General features: G+C 34.2%; 4 protein-coding genes across 5 annotated transcripts; 3 read left to right on the top strand and 1 right to left on the bottom strand.

Moving 5' to 3' along the window:
- The first annotated feature begins 274 nt into the window (after positions 1-274).
- LOC149732983 (3-hydroxyacyl-CoA dehydrogenase type-2-like) lies at positions 275-1,755 on the top strand. Its single transcript, XM_089882578.1, has 2 exons — positions 275-398; positions 729-1,755. The coding sequence occupies exon 2, from the start codon at positions 753-755 to the stop codon at positions 1,533-1,535; it is 783 nt and encodes a 260-aa protein (XP_089738704.1). The 5' UTR covers positions 275-398; positions 729-752; the 3' UTR covers positions 1,536-1,755.
- Positions 1,755-2,850, top strand: LOC149732982 (SNARE-associated protein Snapin-like). The gene is made up of 2 exons (XM_089882585.1): positions 1,755-1,880; positions 2,212-2,850. Exons 1-2 carry the CDS (start codon positions 1,755-1,757, stop codon positions 2,485-2,487), a joined length of 402 nt encoding a protein of 133 aa, XP_089738711.1. The 3' UTR covers positions 2,488-2,850.
- On the bottom strand, positions 2,818-4,708 carry LOC149732981 (protein pelota homolog). The gene has a single exon (XM_089882570.1). It carries the CDS (start codon positions 4,547-4,549, stop codon positions 3,395-3,397), a length of 1,155 nt encoding a protein of 384 aa, XP_089738696.1. The 5' UTR covers positions 4,550-4,708; the 3' UTR covers positions 2,818-3,394.
- A 126-nt stretch (positions 4,709-4,834) lies between these two features.
- Positions 4,835-12,895, top strand: LOC149732980 (phospholipid phosphatase 1-like). 2 transcript variants are annotated; one of them, XM_089882575.1, is made up of 8 exons: positions 4,835-5,049; positions 5,602-5,759; positions 6,402-6,498; positions 6,827-7,043; positions 7,441-7,498; positions 7,963-8,139; positions 11,112-11,215; positions 11,935-12,895. In XM_089882575.1, the coding sequence occupies exons 1-8, from the start codon at positions 4,989-4,991 to the stop codon at positions 11,969-11,971; spliced, it is 909 nt and encodes a 302-aa protein (XP_089738701.1). In that variant the 5' UTR covers positions 4,835-4,988; the 3' UTR covers positions 11,972-12,895. The 2 variants fall into 2 exon arrangements, with proteins under 2 accessions (XP_089738701.1, XP_089738700.1); XM_089882574.1 differs by lacking the exon at positions 11,112-11,215 and having other exon boundaries at positions 4,864-5,049.
- The last annotated feature ends 1,278 nt before the right edge of the window (positions 12,896-14,173 follow it).

Here is a 14,173-nt window from a genome sequence, read left to right as displayed (position 1 = left end):
TATCCTAAATATTATTCTTCACTAAATAAAGAAATAACTACAAAAATCGTAACAAATAACTTGCACAATTGACATAAATAATTTTTTCTGCAACTTCTTAGTTTTAAAAACAATTTCTTTTGCCGGGAATTTATCAGTTGGTATTTATGGTACCCTGTTACAAAACTTGATTGGGGAGTAAAATATGTTACTTGGTTAAAAAGGGTGAAACTGCGTAAATTATAGAGAATATTTTTATGTAATGTTAACTCATTAATATTTTTTTGCATTTACAAAGAAATAATTTTAATATAGAAAGGTGGGTCACGTGATCTATACTTAGCGTGTCTTTACTTTTGCAGGCTTCGTTTCTGAGCAGGTCGCACTTCATTTAGCTCTCGTAAGAAGGGAATAAAACGGTTTGTATACTTATTCGTGTTTTTAAATACATTTTGGGTTTGTTCTTTTGGTTAAATATATATTTTTAGTGATGTTTGATGTGGGTGATGTCCACGTCCTACATTGTTACACGCCCACAGTTACCGCGTTACCTTGACACCCAGGATGTTACAGGCCTATCAGTGGGTTGGGGCAATGTCTGCTAGCTATCTTGTCCAAGGTCACTTTTCTTGAGTGTTAAACCCGGTATCCTTCAGTAAGGAAGAATGGTCAAGGGTCTGAACTGTCAGTTACGACGAAAGCACTTAGCCACAGTCTCCAACACTTAATTTTCTATTTTTTATAAACAGATAAAAACCTGTGCAACATTCAAAATGGTTAGTCGAGCTGTAGGTGGTTTAGTTAGTCTTGTTACTGGTGGTGCATCGGGCTTGGGAAGAGCTACAGTTGAACGATTGGTCAGGAATGGCAGTCGCGTTGTTATGTTCGATCTGCCGTCATCAGATGGGAAAAAAGTTGCCAAAGAACTCGGCGAAAACAACTGTGTGTTTTGTCCAGGTGATGTAACTTCAACAGAGGATGTTTCTGCTGCGTTGGACGTTGCTAAGTCAAAGTTTGGAAAACTGGATGTAACGGTTAACTGTGCTGGTATTGGTATTGCTGTAAGGACATATAATATGCATAAGAAGAAGCTACACCCGCTGGACCAGTTTGAAAGAGTGTTGGATGTTAATGTGTGCGGAACCTTTAATGTCATTCGCTTGTCTGCGCAAATGATGAATCAGAATGATATTTCGGAAAGGCAAGAAAAAGGCGTGATCATTAATACAGCAAGTGTGGCAGCATATGAGGGGCAAATCGGTCAAGCTGCATACAGTGCAAGCAAGGGGGCAATCGTGGGCATGACTTTACCAATTGCACGAGATTTATCTGTGTGTTCAATCCGTGTCATGACGATTGCGCCAGGATTGTTCGAGACCCCACTTTTGGGATCTCTTCCAGAGAAAGTTAAAAATGAGCTCGGAAAACAAGCTCCGTTCCCACAAAGACTTGGCCATCCAGATGAATATGCTCAGCTTGTGCAAACTATCATTGAGAACCAAATGCTTAATGGAGAAGTTATACGATTAGATGGTGCAATTCGCATGCAACCATAAAAAACTAAAATTAAAAAAATACAGTCGAGTAATTTTAACATGGAATTTATAATCGTGCGTTAATGAACTTGTTTGTGATAAAAGTTTAGTACAATTTTGAATCCCCATTTGTAAAATGATCATATTGTTTGGAACAATTCATATAAAGGTTTCCCATCTACCATTATATTTAGTCAATTTATTCGTAATAACATGGGATATTTATTCCATTAATTGTAGATGGCTGACTCTAATACTGACCACAACACTACAGATGGCAATGAAACTGCAAGTGGGATTTGTGGAGTAATAAAACCAGTTGTGCAAAGAATTGATAATCAGGTTGAAGCAGTAAGAAAGTCTCAGGTGTGTTGGAACATACTTTATAAACTATAGATTTAGTACTAAGTATTTAAAATAATTAAAGTGTATGTATAATTTTAGGTTTGTGCTTAATTTACAAATCTGCAACTTACCTTGACAATGTAACTTGAATAAATAAAACTTTTTTATCTTTCTGTGGTGGGGCAACAACAGTCGTTATTATAACCCATATGTTCTGTTTCATGCGTCTTTTTGCCTGTTTACAAGTTAGGACGCATGGCATTTTATCTACAGTTTTTTCTGTATGGCTGATAATATAGACAACAAATTAGGGACCACTAGGTTGAAGCAAAACTGATTTTAATTTTTTCAGCTGGAGCTGAGAGTTAAAATAGAAGAAGTTTCATCGGATCTCCAGCGAATCAGTGAACAGCAGCCTGTGAATGTGAACTTTGACCCTTATACTCGTCGCCTTATAAACTCAAAGCGACGAGTTACACTTATTAACAATATTATTCAAAATGTTCATGACCGATTAGAACGATTACAGCGTAGCGCGGAACAAGAGACAAACCGTGTAAAAACAATTGTTCAAGCTGAATCTGCTTTAATTAATGTAACACAGGTGGTTACTAGTGATCCTTCATAATTCTGTGTTCAATAACAATCTAATTGTTCGGCATTAGTTTTTTTTCTGTTTGTGCAATAAGTGAATATTTTTATTACCCGTCTAAGTAAAACATATTGTTTTGATTATTCACTAAAGCGAAGCATTTTTTACTAATTTCACTTATATTATATAATTAGCCTGGGTGTTGGGGTAATGACCCAATTCTGGTCTAAGTCCTAGGTTCCTTTTGATAAGGACCTTCCTTACCCATATAGCATAGAAGCATATTGCTGTCGTTGTTGTTTTAATTACACATTGATTGTTCCCTGTAAAGTTGGTATTCTGTTGAATGACAATAAATGTTCCAAATCACAATAATTAAACATATTTTATCTCATTTCACCAATTCTTCTAACAAACCTAGATTGTCTTGGAAACCTGTGTTTTCAAGCATATTCAATAAATATCACATAAACACCAAAAATAAAGGTCACAGATCTTAGATGTCATTTACAGTAGATAAAGATTTCAGTATAAATACTACATAACATGCAGAGCCATTGTATGTACAAAAATTGTACCAACAAATAAACATGGAACTCATGCAATTCAATCTTATACATTCCTTAATACCTATATAAGAAAATATTTCTATTTTACTAACTGCTAAAGGAAAAGGCTATCAAAGGTTTAGTGTGGCTAAGGCATGGTACAGTTAGGGGTTTCTTGAACAATTAGCACATTGGTTTTATACCAAAAACAGATTTGACCCTGCTGTTAGGTGTCTATACAAACAAGCAGAGCCAAAGTATATTGCATTCACCACATTAATCAATGAGGTTCTTTATGTTTGACAACTATAAGTGTAACTCCATTTTAACAATGTCACCCTTGATGTTTCTAAAATTCATAAAACTTGATGCCTTTGTTATAAAGAGAAGATATTTCAATCCTCCTCTGACGAAGAGTCCTCAGAATCGCTCATCCCTGGCACAGCGAACCTTAATATCCCAGCAACACCAGTGAGTTGGCCAAGTTGTTCCCCACTTACATGCATAGATGAGAACACCCTGACGACACCACCACTATCCTTTACCTGGTCCACGATTCTAACAAGTTTGGTGCGCAAAGCAATATCAAGTGATCGTAACAACATGTCTGTAATCATGAGCACATCAATGGCATCGGATGCACTTGCTTTTTCGATTTGTTTTAACCCATAGCATGCTTTGTCTGGTTCGTGTTGTAGTGTTTTGTAAAAGTCTTGCAAAGCCTTTATTTCTGCTGTTGCTTTTGTGTCTGATAACCTGGATGCAACAGAAGGATCCAACAATGCTTCTTTGAGTGAGTGTTTGAAACCAGATGAGGCGTGCACGCATATGAACTTAGACTTGTTATCAATGATTAATCTGTTATCTGTTTTAACCGCTTGGGACATTAAGAAGTCATGAAACTGGTCTTTAACAAAACCGGGACTTGCCAAAATCACACATTTAACAACTTCAAAGTTGATGTGCCGTATAATAGCTTGCATAACTGAGTCGAAGAACTTTTCTACACCCTTATCATGCTGTTGTGCATTTCCCCTTCTTTTTCTTGGGATTTGTGTTTCTATCTTGGCACGGACCAATGTCATACTCGATAGCACCAAGCATACGTGGGCAAGACCCTCTTGCATTACCACTGCTGCCACATCAGCGTTCTGTGTTGGATCGCAAGCAACATTTATCCGGTCTAGATGCACAGTATCCCAGCATTTTTTCGCCAATACAAACTTCCTATTTGGCTCCAGATCTAGAGTATGGTAAGCCCCCATTTTGACATATTGGTTCTCCTGTATATTTCTTCCTTTTACATGCAAAACACATGCTTGGGAGTCGAAATCAATTGACTCAATAGCAATGGTAAGAGTTGTCCTTACTCTGTTGCTACCAACACTCCCAGTGCTCGATTCTGATTGAACTTTTCTCAACGTTGTTGAACGTAAACTATCTCCAGGTTGAACAAGATTATAAGCGTGCCACATGTCTTCTCCATCTTCAGGAATTAAAGTAATTTGACCAGACGAATCTTTGTTTATATTTCTATACACTAACTTCATGTTCAAAAGTTTAGCACACAACGTTTTGTAAAACGTTCTCACAACATTTGTGTTTCACTTTTCGCATATGCCATTCTTTAGATTTGTTTCAAAGTTTGACAGGGCGCTTTTCGTGTTCTAGAACAGCGCGAAATATTACCACTCACTGTCACTGTTGCGTCATAATGTTAAAAAAAGAAAAAGGCAATTGAATATATTAGCGAATTTGTGTTTATTTTGTGCGACCACTTTTACAGTTACGTAGTGTATGTATTACTCATAAGATGAATAATATTGGAGATTTCCACATTCTAAATGAATGTGTAAGAGCGTTATTAATTCAGTAAAGAAAAGTCGTTACGTTCGCAAAGTTTCATAGCAATTTATTCACGTTTCTCTTCATATATAGGTGTTATACGCAAGGACACTTAGTTTTTTTACTGTGTCCTGAAAATTTGCTATGGCTTCAACTAAAACGGAAGTTTTAAAAGTTGTGTATGATCTTATTTGTTTTTTCATATGTAAGTATTTGGTCTTATTTTATTAATTGAAATGTGTCATAGCAATATTTAAATATTTTTTCTTTAATCTGTCTTACTTTAAAATGTGTTTTATACTGTTAACAGACTAACAGACTTTAATTAAACAAATTTTGTACTTTTATTCATCTGTATTTTACCGTTACTTCCCATTTTCATAATTTTGTATATTACCCTGACCTTTGTGACCGAAGAAACTTTTTCCCCGCACATAATTTTTAAATCTTACATTTTCTGCACATCTACATTTCATGCTTCATATTTCTTAAGTGAAATCAAATTATAATATGTTTTTATAAAAGAATTATATATATAATATGTTTTTATAATTGTTCAGGTTTATAACCACCTTATTAAATTAAATATTTACTTGTATTTCAGTTGTTATTACGACAACAATAAATCCTACATTTCATGCTTCATATTTCTTTACTGAAATCAAATCATAATATTATAATATGTTTTTATATTTTATAAAATAATTGTACAGGTTTAAAGCTCCGTAAATAAATTCAATATTTAATTGTTTTTCAGTTGTTATTCCATTGTGGGTGTACAATCTCCTGCATGTCGTTCCACTGAATAGACTTGGTTACTTCTGTAGCGATGACAGCATTCATTATCCTTATCGTAACAGCTCAATATCATCAGTTGTACTGTTCGTATCAGGCACAGTTGCTTATATAGTTTCCGTAAGTTTAATGTATAATTTATAACATAGGTGTTGAGTAATGGCCTAACTCTGGTTCTCAGGTCCCATGGCAAGCCTTACTGTAAGACCTCACCCATATAGAATAGAATGTGCATATACAATGTTGGGGTAATGGGCCAATTCTGGTCTAAATTCCAGGCCCCATGGCATGCCTCACTGTAGGATCTCACCCATATAGAATAGAATGTGCATAAACAATGTTGGGATAATGGGCCAACTGTATGACTTGAATTTCAGGTGCCATTGGCCTATGCTGTGTCTTGGTGCAGAACTTTACTGATCAACTTACCACCATAGAATAAAAACATAGACATTTGTTTTTCATCATGTTTTGATTGCCTGGAATGGCATGTCACCATAAATTTTAAAACAATGGTGACAATTTAATGTTTTTCGAGACATTAATGTTTTAGCACCTTAGTTTAAACTCTAGAACAGCTTTTACTCTGCTGTTAGTTGTCTATTCTATACAAACAAGCAGAGCCAAAGTATTTTACATTCACCACATTATTCAATGAGGTTCCCTATGTTTGACAACTATGAGTGTAACTTTGTTTTAACAAAGTCATCGCCCATGATTTCTAAGTTAAGGTTTAAATTTATATATATTTTTGTTATTAAGGTTTGTGTAGTGGAGTTGTTGTTATATAGAAGATCACCTAAGACTGGAAACACTTCTGTCTTTCATCCTATTGTTGTTAATGTGTATAGGAGTATAGGTATGTAGTTTAACTATTAAATATATTATGATTTATCATGGTGGTATGCTGCAAAGGAGGCTATTATTAAATAGATGTATCTTATTTATCCTTGCATTAAGCATTTTTTGTTATAACACGGATGTTCTGTTATTAAATCTCACTGTTTTATACAAACCTTACGAGTTACCAAATATGTAACTTAGCGGGTAATCACAGAGATCCTCATTTATTTTTTTTCTTTTCCAGTAATTTTTTCATTGGTACCTTGATCTGTTTTGCATCTTTATATTAATACCATCAATCACCACTCAAGAGGTATTACATAGATTACATTCATTTATCTCAGGTTACTTTTTTATTGGCGCTTGCGTGAACCAGTTTCTTACCGACATCGGCAAAGATGCAATCGGGAGACCTCGCCCACATTTTCTTGATATGTGTCAATCTAATGTCACTTGTACTCTCGCAAACCAGCATGTGTATATAGAGAATTATGTTTGTACCCGAACCTCGCACCCACTTGTTCCACAATCTGATTTTAAGAAAAGAATGTCAGATTCAAGGTATTATATTTTTATACCTATATAATAGGATCCAGATGGGAAATTTTAGTCATAATCTGACCTCTAGGGACCTGGAGTGACATTGTTAAAATAGTTACACTCATAGTCGTCAAACATAGGGAACCTGATTGACTAATACGGTGAATGCAATATACTTTGGCTCTGCTTCTTTGTAAAACCTAACAGCAGGGTAAAACTTAAACCCATTTTAAAGTGTAACTAGGGTGATAAAAAATAGTAGGGTTTTCCTATGAATGTGTGTCTTTCCCTGCCTAATTTGCATTTTTAAAAGGCGACTTCATTCACAATTAATATGTCTTGGACCATAATGTCATGACTCATGCCATAAGAGAATTTGCCGCTCTTGTATAACAACAACATGTATTTGTGTTTGTAGGAAGTCTTTCCCTTCTGGCCACGCTTCGTTTTCTATTTACGTTGCAGTGTTTATGCTGGTAAGTCCGTTGTTGTTGTAATAAGGTATTTAAATACAAAACATACGTTTTTTCCTGTGTATTTAATTTCTCTGCCAAGTTACATAAAATGGATAATATCATTTGGTATTGTAATGAAGTGTTTAAATACAATAGTTAAGTTATAGAGCATGTGTCAATAGCTATTGGCGCATTCCTTCATTTTATACATTGTAACATTCCTGTGTTTTGTCGTTGATTGGTTGATTTCACGATTATAAGTTTAATGGAAACCGTTTTATAAACTAACGAATGTTTACATACTCGCTATAAATGCCACTCAAGTTTGACAACAAATCTTAAAGGTAGTCCTTATAATTTCTGTGAATCTGTCCCTGTATTCTGCAACTCTTTTATTGCTTCTGTTGCAGAAATGGATGATGCCTTTTTTTACACAATGATAAATAAGTTTTATTCATTTTTAAACCAAAGTTTTTTATCCTTAGTTGTACCTGGAATTCCGCTTACGCTCCCAACGTACACGTTTGGTTCGTCACTTAATTCAAACGGGTATTGTGGCTTGGGCTGTATGGGTCTGTTGTTCAAGAATCTCTGATTACAAACATAGATTTTCTGATGTAGCTGGAGGGTTAGTCATTGGTACAGTTACAGCATTGATGTCTGTAAGTAGACTTACGTATGTGTTGCACAACTATACGAATCAACGAATGTAAAGCTGTAAATAAGATGCATGGTAACATTGCATGACTAGTGGCACAGTTTGGGAATACTTAAAAAAAATATATCTAATTTAAAAAAAAAACAATATTTTTTTTCAAATAATACCTGTAAGTAGACTTCAGTATGTGTTGCACTATATGTATGTAAATCTATAAATAAGATGCTCATTATAATATTGCGTTAAAATTGGCATAGCTGCGGGAGTCAAAAAAATCATAATTTTTTAAAAAAACCCAAACTGTTTTTTTTACCTAAAGTGTTTTTTTACCTTATAGTATATTTAATATTTGTCGGACCACTGTACGCATATAAAGGTGTGAAAAGGATGCTTATAAATATTGCATGGCTAATGGCTAGGTGGTAAAACCATTTTGAAAGCCCCGGACTTATGTTTTCTGGCTGTGCCACGGCGCTAGCGTTTAATTAATGACCGTTGTGGTGTCATATGTGTTTCTCTGTACGCATGTTAAGCTATGAATAAGCTGCTCATTATTATTGCATGGCGTTTATGTTTTATGCATGGCACTTCATTAATTCAAAACATGAGCCTTTATATTGTTAGTCAACAAACAAGATTGTTTAATTTCTTGAAAAATTGAAAAATGTGTATTGAAAACCTATGAGGCGGTATTTCAAATTCCCTAAAAATTGGCTTTTTTTTTAAACTTATGAGGTGGTATTAAAAAACTAAATTCTTAACTATTAGGCCAACTTACCAAGTTATCTAAAGTGATGTATTAGGAAATAACATAGGGTTAAAAACATGGGGTTAATGAGCACGATAAGGTAAAAAAAGCAGTCATTCAGGAGCTATTAAAACTTATGCGGGGTGTTTTAAACAGATGAATTCAAGTAGTAGGTTTATTTATCTAAATTGCTATATTAGGAAATACCATAGGGTTGAAACAAAGTCTATTGAACAAGATAATAGACCATGTTTTATTATTGGGCTGTATTTAAAACAAGATGGATTCTTAAGTAGACTTATTTATCTAAAGCGCTACATTAGGGAATGCCAAAGGGTTTAAACAAAGTCTATTAAACTTTATTATTGGGCTGTATTTAAAACAAGCTGGATCTTAAGTAGGCTTATTTATCAATAGCGCTACATTAGGAGAAGGCATGAGTTGAAACAAAGCATGTATTGAGCAGTTGATATGCGCAGACCAATTTACAATAAGATAGTTAGAGTTGAAAGATTGCAGTCAACACCAAGGGATCCTGAGATGTTTGATTGCAGATAAAGTGCTGATAGATTTATATGTGAGGACAGATGGTGTACAGGCTCAAGTGGGAAATGGAATGGCAATGAATGCAGAGATATATCATACACCAAATACAATGTGGAAATACTAAGTTAAAGTGGTTTAAATTTGCTGGATTAAATGAAGTTACCACCACAAGGCAAATACAATATTTAAATGCGGAAGTAAGATGGTTTATGTTTTAAAAATATGTTAATTCTTAACTAGTTTATAACTTGCTGTTTTTAAATTTTAACCATTATTTTCGGTGTACGGGTATCTGTAATGTGGACTCCAGGTATTTTTCATTAATTTTAATGTTATTTTTAAGCATTAAGTGAAGTTACCTTCTGGACTCAATCTGTTACAATAACAAGGTGTTTTGTTTTTGTTGCTTGTGGTGTCTTTGGTCCTACTTCTATGTAAACAACATAGCTGTTATGTTAAATTTATAGTCCGTTGTAAAATCTGTTTGCTTTCAATTGGACTTTAAAATGTCGGGTCAGTCGTCTTAATTGAGTTTTTCTGGCGCCGCTGAAAATGCAATAAGCCTAAAGAACAAGTGCATTCTATAAACAAGCGTGCCTTGGCCTTTTCTCTATGCTGTATTGTCAGTATTTTGTCGCAGACATGAATTTTCATGTCAATTCGATAAAATGTCATAAAGTTCACTTCATATAAGGAAGAAGTGCCCTTGTACTGGCGGTGATATTTCCTGTATTTATAGGGCATATTATATGGTTGAGAAGTTTATAATGGGCAATACTTCAGTTACATGCTGCTTACTTCCTGGCCAAGTTACATTGATAGACATTTGATTGTTGCAGCTGGTTTGCTCTATTTTCCATGGACCTGTATTTATTGAAACCATTTCCTTTGACCCTGTTGTTAGACCCTGTATTGCAAATGTCCAAACCTCAATTGCTGTGTTGGAGTTTTAATGATAAACTAATTAATCAAATTAATAACATGCTTTGGGTATTTGGATAATTCATTACTTGACAACATATATAAAGGCTGGGATTGCTGGATGATAAAAATCTATTTTGATAATTGATAATCCTTACTATTGTCACTAATCAAGCCAAATGGGATTGTTGTGTTGCTGTAGTAGCATCTCATGTCCTATCTTATAGCATACTTAAATTGTAAATACCATACAGACATACCACACATATGAACAATATAAATAATTAAAAACACCATCTAAAAAAACACCACACATAAAAACCACTACATAAAACACCATACAAAATACCATAAAAACATTGTACAAAACAAAATACAAAACAAGAAGCAAAACACCCCACACAAAAAACACCACACACAAAAACCACTATACCTAAAAAAAACACTACATAAAACACCATACATAAAATACCATATATAATAACACCATACAAAATAACAAACAAAACACCATACAAAACAACAAACAAAACACTATACAAAACAACATACAAAACGACATACAAAACACCATAAAAAACACCATACAAAAAGCACCACACAAAAACACCATACATAAAGAACAGCATACTAAACAACATACAAAACACCACACATAAAAGCCACTAAAACTTAAAAACCACAAAACAAACCATACATGCATACTGAGTTGCAGAAACTTTGGGTTTCACTTAACTTTAACCCAGTCTTATGCACACTAGATACTAGCATACACTCGCTCAGTAAGGCTTTACAATGCAAGCCGAAATGAGGGAATAATAAGCAGTGAAGCAACTCCATTATGTGCAGTAAGGAATGCAGAAAGGTGGGGAAGTTTTGGAAATAAAAGTTGTTTATTCACGCGTTTATATATAAGTGTAATGTTATATATGAAAAAAGTTTTGGCAATTTTTTTTAAATTGTATTTTACCTATCATGGCACGTTTGAAGTTAAAGAATTCCCAAACATTTTCATGTTTTTTCAAACGGTATTTTACCTATCCTGGCATGTTTAAAGTTTGAGAATTTGAAACATTTTCTTAAAATGGCGTTTTACTTCATCATAGCATGCCAATATATGTAGCATTCATGCATGTATGCTTTATTGTAGGCTCATGCTTTCTCAGTTATTAGAATTATATCTTTGGAATTGCAACCGTATTTTAACTATTTATTTGTTATTAACTTTATATGCTATAATAGGAAACCAGCATTTGGCGACAACATTATGGATTGTGGCATTTATGGCAAATAATATAAATTTTCTTTGAGTGTCATACAGAAAAGTACAAATCACCTACAAAGTTGCATACGTGGTATTGGTAACTCATAAGCGGGCACATGATGTATGAAACAAAATACCCGTGTTATAACGACAGTCGTTACCCGGCCATGCAAGGATAAATAAATAAGTACCTTTATAAAAGCTCTAAAATAAACATATTTACATGGTAACTTGTAAGCAGGTACGAGGTATATAAGATACAGAATACACATTATATTTTTATACTTATAAGAATAAACAAGTTTCATTCATCCATACAGTTCAAGCTGTTCTTCCAATCCACACAACGTGAATTAAACAAATGCAAGAGACTTGATGATGTGCAGTCCATGGAGGAAAGGTCTTCAACAAATAGCAACCGACTGAACTCTGAGCATAGCCTGAAACACGTGACAACCCAGTAGTTCCAACTCTTTATCATTAACTGTTTTAAACATACAGTACTGTGGGGTAAGATGGATACCGTTAGAACTTACGGAATATCCCATATTTCCTAATCGCGTTTTTAACAATTAACAACGCTTTTTTCAAGTCGTGAGAATACGCTATAAAGCTTTGTAAATATTCTTTGTTTACTTCCAAATGGGACGAAAAAAGGCAAGGAAAACCTGGACCATCTTACCCCACCCTACTAAATGCTTCTAAAGAGTTGTAATTTTTACCTTTTGAAATTGTTGTGTTGCATATTATACTGTTCTAACCAACATTATAAAGTGACATCCAAAATGAACGCCTGTTAGTTTTAAAGCACCTTTTTAACTCAAAAAACAAAAGTGACAATTTGAATATACATATGTACCTTACAACTCATGTACATTGCACATATAATCTATAACCTCTCATTTTTACCCTTTATTCCTTAACTCTGTATTGAAATTGTGTAATTTTTATTGCTTTTTATAGAAGTGATATTAATAAGTTATTTTAAAAACACGGCCACACTTAATGAGGAGGGTATTCATTTATCTGGTGGCCGGTGACTTTTTTATAACTAATTTTTAACACAATCGCCAGACTTTTAAACAGTATATACAGTGGGTATAAGTGAGACCTAAGGAACATTTTGAGAAATTTTCACTGGTCACCAGCTAAACTGCTACAGGATTATCATTTATAAGTTTATATGCCTTCAATCAATAGTAGTAACAGTTCCTTGGTATTTTGGAGCGTAACGTAGCGATTAAACTTTTTTAAATACAAAATAAAATTACAGAAAATGTAGTTGTAATGTCACATAAATTTATTTCCCTTTTATGTTTTCATTTATCTGTTTAAATACAGTAACGATGATCATGTTAATTAAAACAACGAAGAGAAGGGAATTAGCAGCAAAACGATATTCGTTAAAACACGCTGCGGGTGAAAACTACTTGTGTAAAAGTGTCAGATAAAAGCGTGGCTGTGGCTATTGAACCAAATCCAAAACTCAGAACTTATTTAATCGCTGAGTTAATGCCTTTGGGCCGTAATTCAAGCCACCACCCATGTTGAAAGTGACGTGGCGCATCTTGTAATCTAAACGATTACGTCAGCGAGAAGATATGTTGGTGTTGAAGCCAAAAGCTTGGGTAACGCGGCAACTGTTCTGATAACAAGATCGCAGTTCACGAAAACCACGGTTTAATAAATTCTGGTCAACATTTGTTATTTATTTCTTTGATTTTAAAAGGTTGTATGGTAATGTCAGGGAAGATGGGACACCTTTAGCACATAATTTAAATATCCCGTGTTTTAACCAAAAAAACGAAAGGTGTCTTATCCTCCCTTACCCTGCTACACTAAATTTTCAAAGATATAACACGATACAGGTAAAGTAAATAAAGAGGAACACCCCAGTTTAATATACACATTGTTCTAAATGTATTCTTTTATTTCCATGTTTAAATAACAGATATAATATTTCTCCCTTCGATTCTAAAATGTCATTTTAAATTACATTCGCGAAAATATAACACGATAAAGATAAACTAAAAGTAAAAAAGAAAACTCGGTTTGTACGAATTTCAAATCGATCTTTTTCCATCGTGGTAACATAGGTAAAACTCGGTTCCAGAAAAACGTAACAAAGTAAATGTCAAGTGACAGCTTTGTTCGATATAAAGGAAATGCGAAAGCAAATGGATCCAAATGGACTTAGTTTTATGGATTCTAAAAATACATTTATCTGGCACACGGCGTTACCTTATCGTCTGTGTGTCAGGTCTACGCACAATTCAATATGAGTCCAATGGTAATGTATTCCGGGTTTTAGCATAAGGCATTATTTGACAGTGTCCCTTAGTTTTTTCCCCAGAGCATGTTTTTTACGACTGTCGTTCTGTTGCTAATTCCATTCTCTTGGACGTTTTTAATTAATTTATCTGACTCGTAAGCGTAGTTTATAAACAGAACAACCAAGTTATAACGGCTGATGTTGTCCCTTTCGCGCGAGGATAAATAAGTTACATACGTGGTAACTTGTAAGCAGGCCAAGGTGTATAAAACATAACACCTGTGTTA

The sequence above is a fragment of the Ciona robusta genome, chromosome 8 (assembly GCF_009617815.1).
Source record: "Ciona robusta chromosome 8, ASM961781v2".
Classification (NCBI taxonomy): domain Eukaryota; kingdom Metazoa; phylum Chordata; class Ascidiacea; order Phlebobranchia; family Cionidae; genus Ciona; species Ciona robusta.
This window is presented reverse-complemented; position numbering and strand designations above follow the sequence as displayed.